The sequence below is a fragment of the Mixophyes fleayi genome, chromosome 1 (assembly GCF_038048845.1).
Source record: "Mixophyes fleayi isolate aMixFle1 chromosome 1, aMixFle1.hap1, whole genome shotgun sequence".
NCBI classification, from domain to species: Eukaryota; Metazoa; Chordata; class Amphibia; order Anura; family Limnodynastidae; genus Mixophyes; species Mixophyes fleayi.
In genome coordinates this window covers 365,170,978-365,184,980 of record NC_134402.1, presented here as the reverse complement: position 1 = coordinate 365,184,980, position 14,003 = coordinate 365,170,978, and the positions used below count along the sequence as shown (strand labels likewise).

The following is a 14,003-nucleotide window of genomic DNA, read 5'->3' as shown; positions in this document are numbered from 1 at the left end:
TCTGGAACATCCTACTTGTATATCAGCTCTGTAATCTGTCATCCAGGACCAAATGTGGTGATCTGATTTTATAACTTTGCACTAAATAAAATGCCATCTGTTTGTAGGTTGCACTAAAAAGTAATTAAAGGATAATTATTAAGTACATGGGAAACTACATCTATTGCTTCTATAAATGTAATAATAAAAAAGCTTATCTACTTTAGCTAATGTGAATAGATTGTCTCATCAAGACTGCAGTAAGCTAGTTAATTAGCATGCACATTGCAATGCCTACCTTAATGTTCTCAATAAACATACTTCTAAGCTAAACAATATTTCCTGATTATTCCATTTTAAAAATGTATTTATCCTAACATCACATTTAGTGCTGGATTAGACTGTGCTGTGTAATGTTGGTTTAATGTGTTTTTTTTTCACCCAAATGTTTGCTAATTCTTTTCTTTAAACACACAAAAATAAAACACAACACCAGCTAATTAACTATGGGGTGATGTTTATTAATCAGTCATTCTGTCATATAATTAAGCATAAGCCTGCACATAAATGGTTGGTTGTGCCACAAAATAAGTCTGCTGCAAATTATTAACACAAAAATTACCCCATATGCACAAAATTAAGATTTTACTACTAAAACCTCGCTCTCGTGCAACAAAATTAGTTTTTGTTGCAGCAAAAATCATTTTGTAGCACAAAATCAATTTTACATGCTACAAAATATGTAAGATAAGACTATGCACATGCTACAAATTAATTTTAAGACACAACTATATCACAAAATGTTGGGCTATAGCATCAATTCGGTGCTCAAAAAATTGTGTAGTACCAAAAAATCAATGTCATGTGCTACAAAATTGATCTTGCTTAGCAGAAATTTGTATTACAAAGAAATACATTTTTGCATTTTTTTTATAGAATAAGACAAATTGAAAACAGAAATTGACCTCATGTGGAGAAAAGAACTAGTATGGCAACTATACATTTACAAGAACTATGCTTTGTCAACGGATATTATATACGACTATTTTATGTTACACTAGTGGCCAAAAATATTGGAACCCTTGTAGTTTTTTTTCTTATAATGCATCATTTGCGCCAGAAAATTGTTGACAATGCAAAATATTTTAGTTTCCACATATGTAAATATTTGATTTGTAGTGGAAGAAAACAAAAAGCAGAAAAATTTACTAATTCATAACTTATACCACTCAGAAAAGAAAGACAGATAATTAGCTAAGGAGGTCAGACAGAAGATTGTAGCCAAGAATAGACAATCTCAAGACTACAAATCAAACCTTGATGGTCTTGTTTCTACCATAACAGTGGCGGAACTACCATTGGTGCAGCAGGTGGGGAGCACGGGACCACTTGGAGATATTGGGACCCGCTGCACGGGGAACTAGCGAGCTGTGGGCTACAGTTCCCTCCTCCCCGTTTCCCTGCACCGGGAACCACAGCTCCCTAGTTCCGCCTCTGCTACCATATATAACGTTGTTAGGAAGTTTAAGGCTCATGGCACTGGCTACTATGTTACCATATTTCTCTGAAAATACACCAGATGGGATGGTATATTTTATGGTTATATTATTTGCACAAAGTGATATAGCAATTTTTAGGGTTAGGATACAGTAGTATTGTGTCCCTTTCTAAGGTCCACTGTGTTTACTCAGTAAAAATCATGGATAATAAAGCTCTAGTGGAGGGTGACAGATCCATTGACTATTATCTGTTTAGTAAATAAAAACATTATGCATCTATTGTGTTCAAAACAGAGACCTTTGATTCCTCTATTGAAGCTTTGTTATGCATGCGTTCAACTAGGTGAATGCAACAGAGACATTTTTTTCACAGCCACTGAATGATATACACTAACTTCTCAAAACCTGCTTTATCGCAACTGCTGCTTAAAACAAACAGTAAATCCTTATAAGTATAGCAAAGACAGTTAATTTGCCCAACATGTGCCTTCTTTTATGAACACTATGAAAGCACAGGTTATAACTCGATGATAGTTCAATTTTAAATGCAGCTAGCTGACTGGACATTTATCCATCCATGCTCTAAAGGTAAATGTCACAATAAAAGTTGTTCCATTCAACCAATTTCATATTTTGCTACTACATCCCTGAGAGGTTATTTATATATATAAAACTAATCTTCTTAGTCCATCCTGCAAAATCTCCACACCACCCACAGGCATATCCACTCACTACCTATGTTCCAGATGTCATGAAAATTGGAAACTATCATCTCACTTTTTGGGGCATATTCAATTAGCTTCCGGGATTACGGCTATGTGCGGCCGCCTCCTTCCCGATACAGCTACACCGCAGATTTTCTGCGATGTGGCGGTACCGTAACTGCACTTTATGTGCGCGGCTGTGCGATACCACCATCCCAGAAGCTAATAGAATATGGTCCCTTTATCTTTAACTCCACACACTTCATCCAAGATTAGTCTCTCATGCTGATGTCACAAAAAATACCCCTAATCTCACCCTAGACAAGACTGGCAGTGCAACGTTCTGCACAGTTGGAAACAACAGTGGTCACCAAGTTTAGTGCTCCTGGAGGCCTGATACTGTAGCTGGAAGTCGACCACACATGGACTATTAGTGGATATCTTATGATATACCCAATGATGGTCTGATCATTTTTGAATGATTAACAGGCACTGCAGTTGTCTCCAAAGCTGTAGATAATGGGCATGATTCATTAAGGAAAGTATAGATAAAATGACAAAACCATGTTGCATTGGAGGGGGAGGAAATTTAAAACGTGGTGACAGATTTATAGTTGGGGTAGGGCATGTCCTAGACCAACATTAAATTTCAGTGTAAACATAAAGCTATAAAGTATTTGTGTTCCACATGAAAAAAACAGCCAGTATTTTCCTTATGTGCAAAATAATAAACTAATTTGCACCCCTTGCATTGTAACATAGTTTCTCCATGAGCAAAGTTACTACAATTTTTTGGCTTTCCTTTCCTTAATGAATCAGGCCCAATGTGTGTTGCCAGCTTAACTAGCTCAAGACCATACCTCCCAACTTTTTCAATTTGGGGCGAGGCAATACCAATTTGAGGGCTCCGCCCTGCCATTCTGCCCGTTGACACCATTGTCCTGCCGATCAGAATGTTGGAATGTATGACCGGTATAGCTGGGAACACTATCTAGAAAGTACTTCACCATGTGGGGACCTCGGTCTTACTTTAATTTTTACGTATGTTCTAAATTAAATTAATTAAAACGTAAAAATATAAATAGCCATTCAGTGATGAATCAGTCTATGTTTTGTCAACTCTTTTTTAAAGCGGTTTGTGTTTAACAAAAATCCATCGCTTGTTGAGGATGTGTTTCCTACTCATGTCACTCTATGATGGGGATAAAGTGTTTGGCTTATACACAATAGGACAAGATAAGCGACGGATTACAGAGAGTCGCCGCTCTGCCCAAGAAGGGAGTGAAGAGCTGATTTTTATTGTGTACCATTGTTCTACATTGCTTTATTAATCACTAACTTCTATAATCTTATCTGATGACCGTCGCAATACAAACTATAACTAACAATTCAGGATGGGAATAACAGAGGAAAATCAATTAAAACAGTTTTTTTATTTGTCAATTCTTTAAATAATTTTTTTTTATATCTTTAACTCATTTTAAACATTTTTTTTGTCACTTATTGGAACTGGAAGCCCAAGACTGGGCATTTGCGAATTGGCTATCCAGGGCATGCATAAGTATATCCCCTGAGGCTGGCCTGGCGAAGCAGTAAGTAAAGTCTTACCATTCCTGGTCAGGATGGCTGAGCATCACTCAGATGCCTTGAGAGAAATGTTATTAACACATTGTGGTGATATCAGTTTTATATTGCTGCAGTAACCGGCAATACAAAATCATCTAATATTGATAAAACCCACCTCTTCAGACAAGTTTATGATATTCCTCAACCACCATCTTAATCTCCCTAGGTTACTCTATTACCACTCTCTACACAGCTAACACAAGACAACAACCCTCTGACCAACATTTCTGTGTGACTGATCACTCAGCCCTCTCAATACTTTTTACCTTTGCATTCTAGCTCATACTAAATTAAAACTATAAGCCAAACTGTTTCTATTTTGGAACAAAATGCTCACTTCTCTCCTTACAAACAGTCCCTGTCTTGGATTGAATGAATATGGATATAAACACCTCCATTTGCTCTCAAAATTGTCAGTTTGGTTCCACAATGCATAATAGCATTTTGTACTACTTTGCATTGATTATAGTAGTGTGTCAAATGGCACTATCTATATAAAAATGCACTCTTTCTGAGATCCCGGAGGGGAAGTGAAGAGGCTAGTGCGTAGTGGGGCGTGACACAGCGCCCTGTCCCATGCAGCGACGATCAAGGCTACCATCCCACCCAATTCTTTATAATGTGGGCAGGTGACAGGAGAGAGGTCCTGGGAGAGGTACCCGGACATTTCGGGAGAGTGGACAACATATTTCACTCAAAGGTGAGGTTTAATCCACAAAGTGGAAAGCTGTGTGTGTCTATGTTACGTCCAGCTGGCAAACTTTTTCAGGTAGTGGAGTGAATAGGGTCATTAGCTGGCCGAAGCATTGGCAGACGCAACTTAAAACAATTGTGGATTAGCCCTCACTTATAATTTCAGACCTAAACCATTGATACAATTCTTAAAGCTGGTATGAGCATCCTGCAGGATGGTTGTGTTAACTTGAGCACCACCAATCATCATCATCATCTATATAATGCCACTAATTCCGCAGCGCTGTATAGAGAACTCATTCACATCACTCCTTGCCCCATTGGAGCTTACAATCTAAATCCCCTAACATACACACACACACACAGAGACTAAGGGCCATTTAATAGCAGCCAATTAACCTACTAGTATGTTTTTGGCGTATGGTAGGAAACCGGAGCACCTGGAGGAAACCCACACAAACACGGTGAGAACATACAAACTCCTCACAGATAAGGCCATGGTCGGGAATCAAACTCATGACCCCAGTGCTGTGAGGCAGAAGTGCTAACCACTAAGCCACTGTGAGCACCACCAATCATCTTAAAAAGTTGCCTCCTATTGGCCCATCTGACCAAGATTCTTTTTTTTTTTTCTTTTGTGGTGACTGATGTTAATGTGTGAATGGGTAGAACCCATGTTTTTAATTACAGAGAGTGACAAGTAGGAAATGTTTACCATATACAATACCATGAGTTGTTTATCAGTGAGTGGTTTATTTATACTTGCAGTAGTGTTTTCAAGAATTGACTACACTGTCAATAAATCCACTTTATTCACATTACTGTTTGAGTATTTTTTGGAATAGGGTTTCCCAATATAAAACAAAGCTTCCAAAACACAAAAGTGCCACATGTAGTAACGGCAGTCCCAATGTAAGAAAGACCCTTATACCTCTCTGTCTTTCTGTATTACCCAGTATTGTTTTATTACTATGTTTGTTATCAAATCTCTATGGAATATGCCAGCACTATATAAATGTTGATGATGAGGAGGATGTCCCCTTACTCTTGTGACAAACCATAAATGAGGCTAAACCAAGCAGTGGTAGGAGGTTAGACTCTGAATGTGGTGCTTACAGTCTTGCACAGTGCCTATTCAGATCTCCTCCCCTACCCGCAAACCTAGGTTCCAGTTCTAGAGCCTTGAAAATAGGTGCACAACTTGATGTGCCTTGGTGAGACCATCTAGTGTACCAGAGTGTAACTACAGTGACATTCTTTTGCTATATACTCTGGCAAATATATGCTAAAACATTATTGTTAAAAGTTCCCTAAATATCCTCAGATAAATACTCTTGCTTGTCTGGCTTTAAGAAAACATATTTTTGCTGCATAACAGTTAAATATGGGGTCATACTTGAAAGAAAAAAAACAACAGCCAGATATATCGTGAGTCTAAATAAAAAAAAATGTAATTTTATGCCTCTGCATAAACTGCTCTAACGCTTTTATTTTCTCGCTTAAGAACATGGTGTGAAAATAATAGCTTCCTCCTAACCAGAAGACATAATTGAAGTTATTGTGGGCTTCTTTTTCTTTTGCTTTATGCGCTAAATGGATAAAGTGCACATTTGAAAAAAAAAATTATACTTACACAAATATTTCAATACAATTTCATTTACAAGTACTAAGCAAAATACCAGCTGTACAATCATTTTAGAACATTTTGGATGATTAACTTGAGTCATTGGTTTGAGTCTTTTTAGTGTATTTTTTACACTGCAATGTATTAAAATAATTGCATGCTGTTGCAAGGTATGTACACGTTTTATTCTTGGTCTGCTGCACACATAAGCAGTGCTTGGAGTAGGGTGGTATGTGCAGGTATGATATACCAGCTCTTATCTCCACTTCCTTTCAAGTTGCACAATGCTCTGCATTGTTTGTAGGGCATGTGCGCATAAGTTGGTAATGGATCGTGTCTTTTGTGCAGTGGTGGATGATGTGGGGAGGAGGGGGGAGCGATGAGTAAGGGAATTACCTTACTGCATTTAAAAGAACCAATAAATTCAGGAACGTCTTTACACTGGCCGATAGGGGAAGTCAGGGGTTGCCGTGGAGATGCAGAAAGTGCATCATGCAGCTCTAAGAGATCTCTCAGGGAAAATGTTCTCATTGCCCCGGTGTGCAAGGAGCCTAGTGCAATGGAGCTGCCAGGGTCGTTGGCTAAGAGCAAGCAGGTAGGCGGGATGGTAAGAGCACAATTGGCCTTCTATAAATTACATTTAGGGGTATATTTACTAAACTGCAGGTTTGAAAAAGTAGAGATGTTGCCTATAGCAACCAATCAGACTCTAGCTGTCATTTTGTAGAATGTACTAAATAAATGATAACTAGGGGCCTGATTCATTAAGGATCTTAACTTAAGAAACTTCTTATTTCAGTCTCCTGGACAAAACCATGTTACAATGCAAGGGGTGCAAATTAGTTTTCTATTTTGCACATAAGTTAAATACTGACTGTTTTTTCATGTAGCACACAAATACTTGATAGCTTATTTGTACACTGAAATTCAAAGTTGATATTTGTGTGTTACATGTAACAGCAACTCTAAAACCAGCCACCCTGCAGCTTCCAGTCCCCTCCCCCGTAATGGTTCCTTATATCTAGGGTCTAATTTCTACAGTGTTGTCCCCTCCCTGGGCAAACCCCTGAGTCTGCCCTTCTAAATCATTGGTGGGTGCTGTATGAGGGGGTTGGAGGGGGAGTGGAGATGAGCTGTACTTCCACAGAAGGTCCCCTGCTGTGCTCATGACAAAATGTCTGAACTAGTCATGTTGAGAACAATAGATACTAATTGGCCTTTCCCCTCACCTGTATCCTGTAATTGAATCCTTACCTATAACCCACCTGGCTTCACTTTAAGGACATTGACTAACAGCTTCCATGCAATATCAACAAGATACAATAAACAATATACATATTTACAATGATCTAAATTGTCCCCTTATCCACATGTAATTAGACATTGCAGTGGTATTTTTTGAGCTGGGGAACAAAAGCAAGGGCTATAAAAAGTATTTGCTATAAACCATATTATGTGAGAAATAAGGGACAGGCTGGTTAGGGTGATATTAATACCTCGTTTCACCACATTCCGCCTTCACTTTTTTAACCCTTGTTTCCCAGTGGCTCCCTTGCCCCAAGTAAACCTTTCTCCCCCAAATCCAAAGTCTCTGGTCTGCTGTGGTTTCACCTGGGTCTGATGTTAAGGTAAACAGTAGTACACATTTCTTCAATCTCCCACCAGGGTCCCATGGGTGCGGGCATATCATCCCACTAAGCTGGCATGGAGCTTTATGCTGCCCTGTGTCATAAGATGAGACAACATTAAAACTGGGTCACCTCTGTGCACACATCAGTGGTAGGAGAGTTGTAGTCCAACATCCCTTGGGTGCCTTGTCCACCCTTAAATGCCCAACTTCAAATAGTCCTTTGGCATGTCCTCTGTTTCTGGAGAGCATGCTCCCCTCCCCCACATCTTTGAGTGAAAACTGCCCACGGGCCAGAAAACTTTGGAGCTCCTTGTCCGGTTGTTTCTGGCAAAGATCCAATCCCCCCTCCTAGAACATCTAGAAGATACTTACCAACTTTTCAGAATTGACCTCTGGGACACAAGTACGGAGCGGGGCAGGGCACAGCCTACTGCATCAGTTGGCCCCACCCCTTTGACACAATGACACAAAAGCGTAATTTTGTCATGGGCGGGGACAAAATACCGCAATTCACCGCAAATTGTATCATGGAGGCTCCCATCCTGTCCACTTCACTAGGAAGTGGGCAGGATACGGGAGAATAGCCTGCCCTTCATGAGTCTGGGAAACCTACGTGGAATTCGGGAGCAAATATGATCCCGAATTCCAATAAATGTATTGTTTTACTTTCTAACTGCATTTGCCTGAGTGACTGAGAACCCTAGAAGGTACTGGGTAGACTTCCCTGGCATAGTAAGGCACCCGTGGCTGGCCAGCCAGTGTGAAGTGAGTAGAATTGGGCCAGAAAACCCGGTATCTTCACAGCATGTTAGGCACTAGCCTACGCCCTTCTGTAAGTCTAGCCCTTATGCGGTTGGTGGCTCTACAATGGATATTGCACAGAGCCCAATATTTACAAACACTGGCCCTGTAGATAGATAGACCAGGTACAGACGTGGAAAAAGAGTTGTGGAAAATGGGCTGTTCTGCAATTCATTTTATGAAAAATGGCAGCAATTAAATTGCAGGGTCATTATACTGACAAAATTTATTGCATATATATGCAGGTTAAATAATAACATGCAACCAAAATCACAAATGTTAAAATTGTAAAGCAGAATTAAGTAAACATGAAAACGAAATTATGTGATCTATATATAAAGTACAATGAAAGATTTTCTCCAACATAATTAAAAATAAACTAATTTGATATGTTAAAAGTTTCTGCATTTTTTAAAAGTGATTTAAATGCATTTAAAGGGGATGGAATATCTGACCACAAAGCAATATCTATTGCTACTGACCCGGAGACTTGGCAGAACCAAGACATACCTGGTGAAGGATGGCATCCCATGATTCGATGTAACCATCATGTGATCGGCTCACATACCACCCTGGAATGCCATCTTTGGCGAGGTATGCCTCATTTTTGCGAAGTCCCCAAACAATAAATAGTGGACTGTGATCTGAAAATGTCATCCTTTTTAACAGAAAAATTAAACAGTACAGTTAATTTACTCTACAATTATGACATTAATATAGTTCCCAATTGTCCCACCTGCTAAAATCATAAACAAAGCCATGTAATTTGTCCTCAATTTTAACAAAGCATTCAAAACTTGTTTTTAAGTATCCCTGCAGCAGAGTGTGCTATGTATTTAATGAACACTCCTATAGCACTCCATCATATTGTACTGAGTGTTAATGTTCAGACAATTTTAGAAATGAGTGGAGCGAGCACTTGTCAGAAAGTGTGTGTTGACAGATACATACAATTACATTATATTTTAGGCACTAAATCTCAGTTATCAGGCTTTCAGAATGTGCATTGAATGTCTGATTTTAATTGCATATGTGTACGAGCCCTTATTATCAATTTGTCACGTTACCTATACGGTTACACAGTTCCATAATTTCAAAAAGAATATCCCGATGGGCTAATAGAATTATCGTTTTTCAATTTACAATAATGTAAATATGAAAATTCAAATTACTTTTGTCTCTGTAATGAGATTTTTCTTTGTTCTGCCATTTTGAAGAATACCTCAAAATATCTGCACACAAACCAAGTCATTTAGCTGAGATACAAGTAAGAAATAAGTAAGATAAAGTAACAATGGAACAACCAAATGTCTTGTGATTCACAAAATGTTTAATGTTATGGCATATCTACCAAAATACCAGTTATGTGGTAAATATTATGCAACGCACCAAAGTTAAATGACTATCAGTAACTGAAGCTTCAATAATGAGAAAGTATAAACATTTTTAAAATCCAAGGGATATCTTAGCAAAATACTTTGCAAATACTCAGCTGCCCCAGCGATAATGGCCCTGAGCGGTAAGCTTCTTTTTTTTTTTATAACTTCAAAAATGTAAACTCCCCATTGATTATAAATTAATAATAATATGAAAAACCTACTGCATCAACGTTTTTTGTTCTCTTTTCACCATCTTGTTAATTAGCCCCCCAAGCCGTTGCTGGCATTTCTTGCATTGGGCGAAGCAAAAACAAGCCCTATTACTTGTGAAAACACCAATTTTTAACAACAATAGGGCTCTTCATCCTTCAACAAAAAGCCTGTGTATCAAGTAAGCACATATTAGGTGAAAATTCTTTGTGTTTTCTTACAAGTCAGAAGAGGGCACAAGTCAGGAGAAGCTACCGTGTGTGTGGGTGCACAAGTCAGGAGAAGGTACAGTGTGTGGGTGCACAAGTCAGGAGAAGGTACAGTGTGTGGGTGCACAAGTCAGGAGAAGGTACAGTGTGTGGGTGCACAAGTCAGGAGAAGGTACAAAGTGTGTGTGCACAAGTCAGGAGGAGGTACAGGTGTGTGGGTGCACAAGTCAGGAGAAGGTACAGTGTGTGGGTGCACAAGTCAGGAGAAGGTACAAAGTGTGTGTGCACAAGTCAGGAGGAGGTACAGGTGTGTGGGTGCACAAGTCAGGAGGAGGTACAGTGTGTAGGTGCACAAGTCAGGAGAAGGTACAGTGTGTGGGTGCACAAGTCAGGAGAAGGTACAGTGTGTAGGTGCACAAGTCAGGAGAAGGTACAAAGTGTGGGTGCACAAGTCAGGAGGAGGTACAGGTGTGTGGGTGCACAAGTCAGGAGAAGGTACAGGTGTGTGGGTGCACAAGTCAGGAGAAGGTACAGGTGTGTGGGTGCACAAGTCAGGAGGAGGTACAGGTGTGTGTGTGCACAAGTCAGGAGTAGGTACCGTGTGTGGGTGCACAAGTCAGGAGAAGGTACAGTGTGTGGGTGCACAAGTCAGGAGAAGGTACCGTGTGTGGGTGCACAAGTCAGGAGAAGGTACAGTGTGTGGGTGCACAAGTCAGGAGAAGGTACAAAGTGTGGGTGCACAAGTCAGGAGAAGGTACAAAGTGTGGGTGTACAAGTCAGGAGGAGGTACAGGTGTGTGGGTGCACAAGTCAGGAGAAGGTACAGGTGTGTGGGTGCACAAGTCAGGAGAAGGTACAGGTGTGTGGGTGCACAAGGTAGAGGAGGACACAGGTGTGTGGGTGCACAAGTCAGGAGAAGGTATAACTGTGTGGGTGCACAAGGCACGGGAGGACACAGGTGTGAGGGTGCATAAGTCAGGAGAAGCCACAGGTGTGAGGGTGCACAGGTCAGGGAGGGCACAGGTGTGTGGGTGCACGAGGCAGGGGAGGACACAGGTGTGTGGGTGCACAAGTCAGAAGAGGGCACAGGTGTGTGGGTGCACAAGGCAGGGGAGGACACAGGTGTGAGGGTGCACAAGTCAGGAGAGGGCACAGGTGTGTGGGTGCACAAGGCAGGGGAGGACACAGGTGTCTGGGTGCACAAAGCAGGGGAGGACACAGGTGTGTGGGTGCACAAGTCAGGAGAGGGCACAGGTGTGAGGGTGCACAAGGCAGGGGAGGACACAGGTGTGTGGGTGCACAAGTCAGGAGAACGGGACAGGTGTGTGGGTGCACAGGTCAGGAGAGGGCACAGGTGTGAGGGTGCACAAGGCAGGGGAGGACACAGGTGAGTGGGTGCACAAGTCAGGAGAGGGCACAGGTGTGAGGGTGCACAAGGCAGGGGAATACACAGGTGTGAGGGTATACAAGTCAGGAGAGGGCACAGGTGTGAGGGTGCACAAGGCAGGGGAATACACAGGTGTGTGGGTGCACAAGGCAGGGAGGACACAGGTGTGTGGGTGCACAAGTCAGGAGAGAACACAGGTGTGTGGATGCACAAGGCAAGGGAGGACACAGGTGTGAAGGTGCACAAGTCAAGTTGTACTGAAGTACCCGGTCTCCTGTGTGCGAGTATCTACCAAGTCATGACTTTGACCTGTATTTGTGCTGGTGTATGTGTCTCAGGTTCTTGTTTACAGCATTAATGTCAAATAGAGAGAAAGAGGCACCAGCACATCGAGCCTGGGGAGCACTGTACCCACTCACTGAGAAGGACCAAAACAGACATGCAGCGAATTTTGCCTATCTCTGACCTATAGGGGCCCAGAGTGTGCTGCAGAAAGGCCAGCATGCTGGGGGAAACTCCATTTCCCTAGCATGCTGGCCTCTCCTCAGGCTGAAGTCCAGATGTGAAACTGTAACATGGAGGCTGAGGACTCTAAGCTGAGCGCAGTGGATGTCTGTAGCCAGCTCCTATTGTGTACCATGCCCTAGTGGTGGGGCTGACACAGAGAAAGCTGCAGAGCTATCTATGACTGACAAGCTGTTGCAGCTGGACTGGATACAACAAGGCAGTTCAGAGGGCTATGAGGACCCCAACAGAGCATCAAGGTTTAAGTTTAAGATTCTCCAGAAACGATTTTTACTAGGTTGTGAAAAAGAAGTTTCATTTCAAAATCTGCTCAATATTGAAAAACACAAGTTTGACTTGACACACCGGTTAGGAATCGCTGCTACTGTGCAGTACTGTAAGTACAGTTTATTAGCATTTAAAGAGAACAACGGTTTTGTTCACACACTATGCTGCATTTTATTGTAATGTATACAGTATTTATGCTACATGGTTGTAACAATAATTCAGTGTATATGTTAAATTATAATCACAGTATTGATAAAAAAAATAATAATAACCAATGTTACATATGTTATGTAATTCCCAGGTATATAAATACAGCAAAAACAAAATAATACAAAACAAATATGATTACCTGTTCATCTTGTCCCAATGAATGGATTATGAGTCTTTTGGCCTCCAGGAAGAGAGGGTGTCCCAAATCCTCATAGGGTTTGTGGTTGGGTGAATTGTACCCTTGCTGAGACAGTTGCTTCTGTCTCCGGGCGAAGTTGGACCTGAACACTTCCTCCCGTGAGGATACCCAGCAGTTATAATGACTGGGGCTTCTAGACTGGATCTTTAGCCCCTTCTGGCTGGGAATTGGAAGAGGTTTAATAACCACAAAACTTCTGGGATCACAATGTCCTGGATTTCCCGGCATGGTTTTTCTATCACAGACTATATTAGTTTAATTCAATATTATTATGTTTGATTAAATTCTATAACATTTAATTATTACTATGCTTCATTTGATTAAATATATATATATAAAAATCTAGTTTTGATCAACTATGTAAAAGTTTTTTTTGTATCAGAAGTAAAATACAAAATAAAGGAATGCATTTGCAGGAATAACAAGATCAAATAACAGAAAAGTTCGTTGCAAAGATTACCGGGATGATCATATAACTGCAGCATTTAATGCAGAGACCAAAAAGATTGTTTCCACCGAGTTAATATCCATTAGCTTTACCTGGTGATTATTTCACTATTAAATGGCAAATAAATAGTTGCAAGTGCTAAAATGCATAATCTGTAATAACCCCGATGAAATCTGTCTGAGAGGACCTCACTAGTAATATAAGAAGCTGCCCCCAGAAGTACATGTGTCCCACAGAGCCCTGGGCAGCAGAGACGCGCAGGGTTACCATGGTTACAGGAATACTATAGTCACTGTGGGGAGGGGGAGCTCAAAACCTGAATACATATTACATTGCAGTAAACATGTATAATTGTGAAATATGACCATTATGTTTAAAGTGTATAGTTTATTATGGGAAAAGTATGACATAATAATTAAGAAAAAGTGATTGTATATCCTGCAGTATACATTGAAGTTGTGTTACCACCCCCCACTTTTAGCAGTCGAGTGGTTCGTTCCAAGGCTTTGTAATATTCATTGTTTGAAGAGTCATTGGTGCTACAGGAGGAGTGGGAGGGAAAGTTATTGTGCTCATTGTACAGATAGGAGTAGGTTGGTGCTAACACTTTATAT

General features: G+C 40.7%; 1 protein-coding gene across 1 annotated transcript in view; it reads right to left on the bottom strand.

Moving 5' to 3' along the window:
* Window positions 1-13,315, bottom strand: part of CCDC60 (coiled-coil domain containing 60) — a 163,725-nt gene extending 150,410 nt beyond the window's left edge. Inside the window, exon 1 of the mRNA XM_075178543.1 lies at window positions 12,882-13,315. Coding sequence (XP_075034644.1) covers window positions 12,882-13,169 — 288 coding nt within the window. The 5' untranslated portion in view covers window positions 13,170-13,315. The remainder of the gene's footprint in view (window positions 1-12,881) is intronic.
* Window positions 13,316-14,003: the final 688 nt, after the last annotated feature.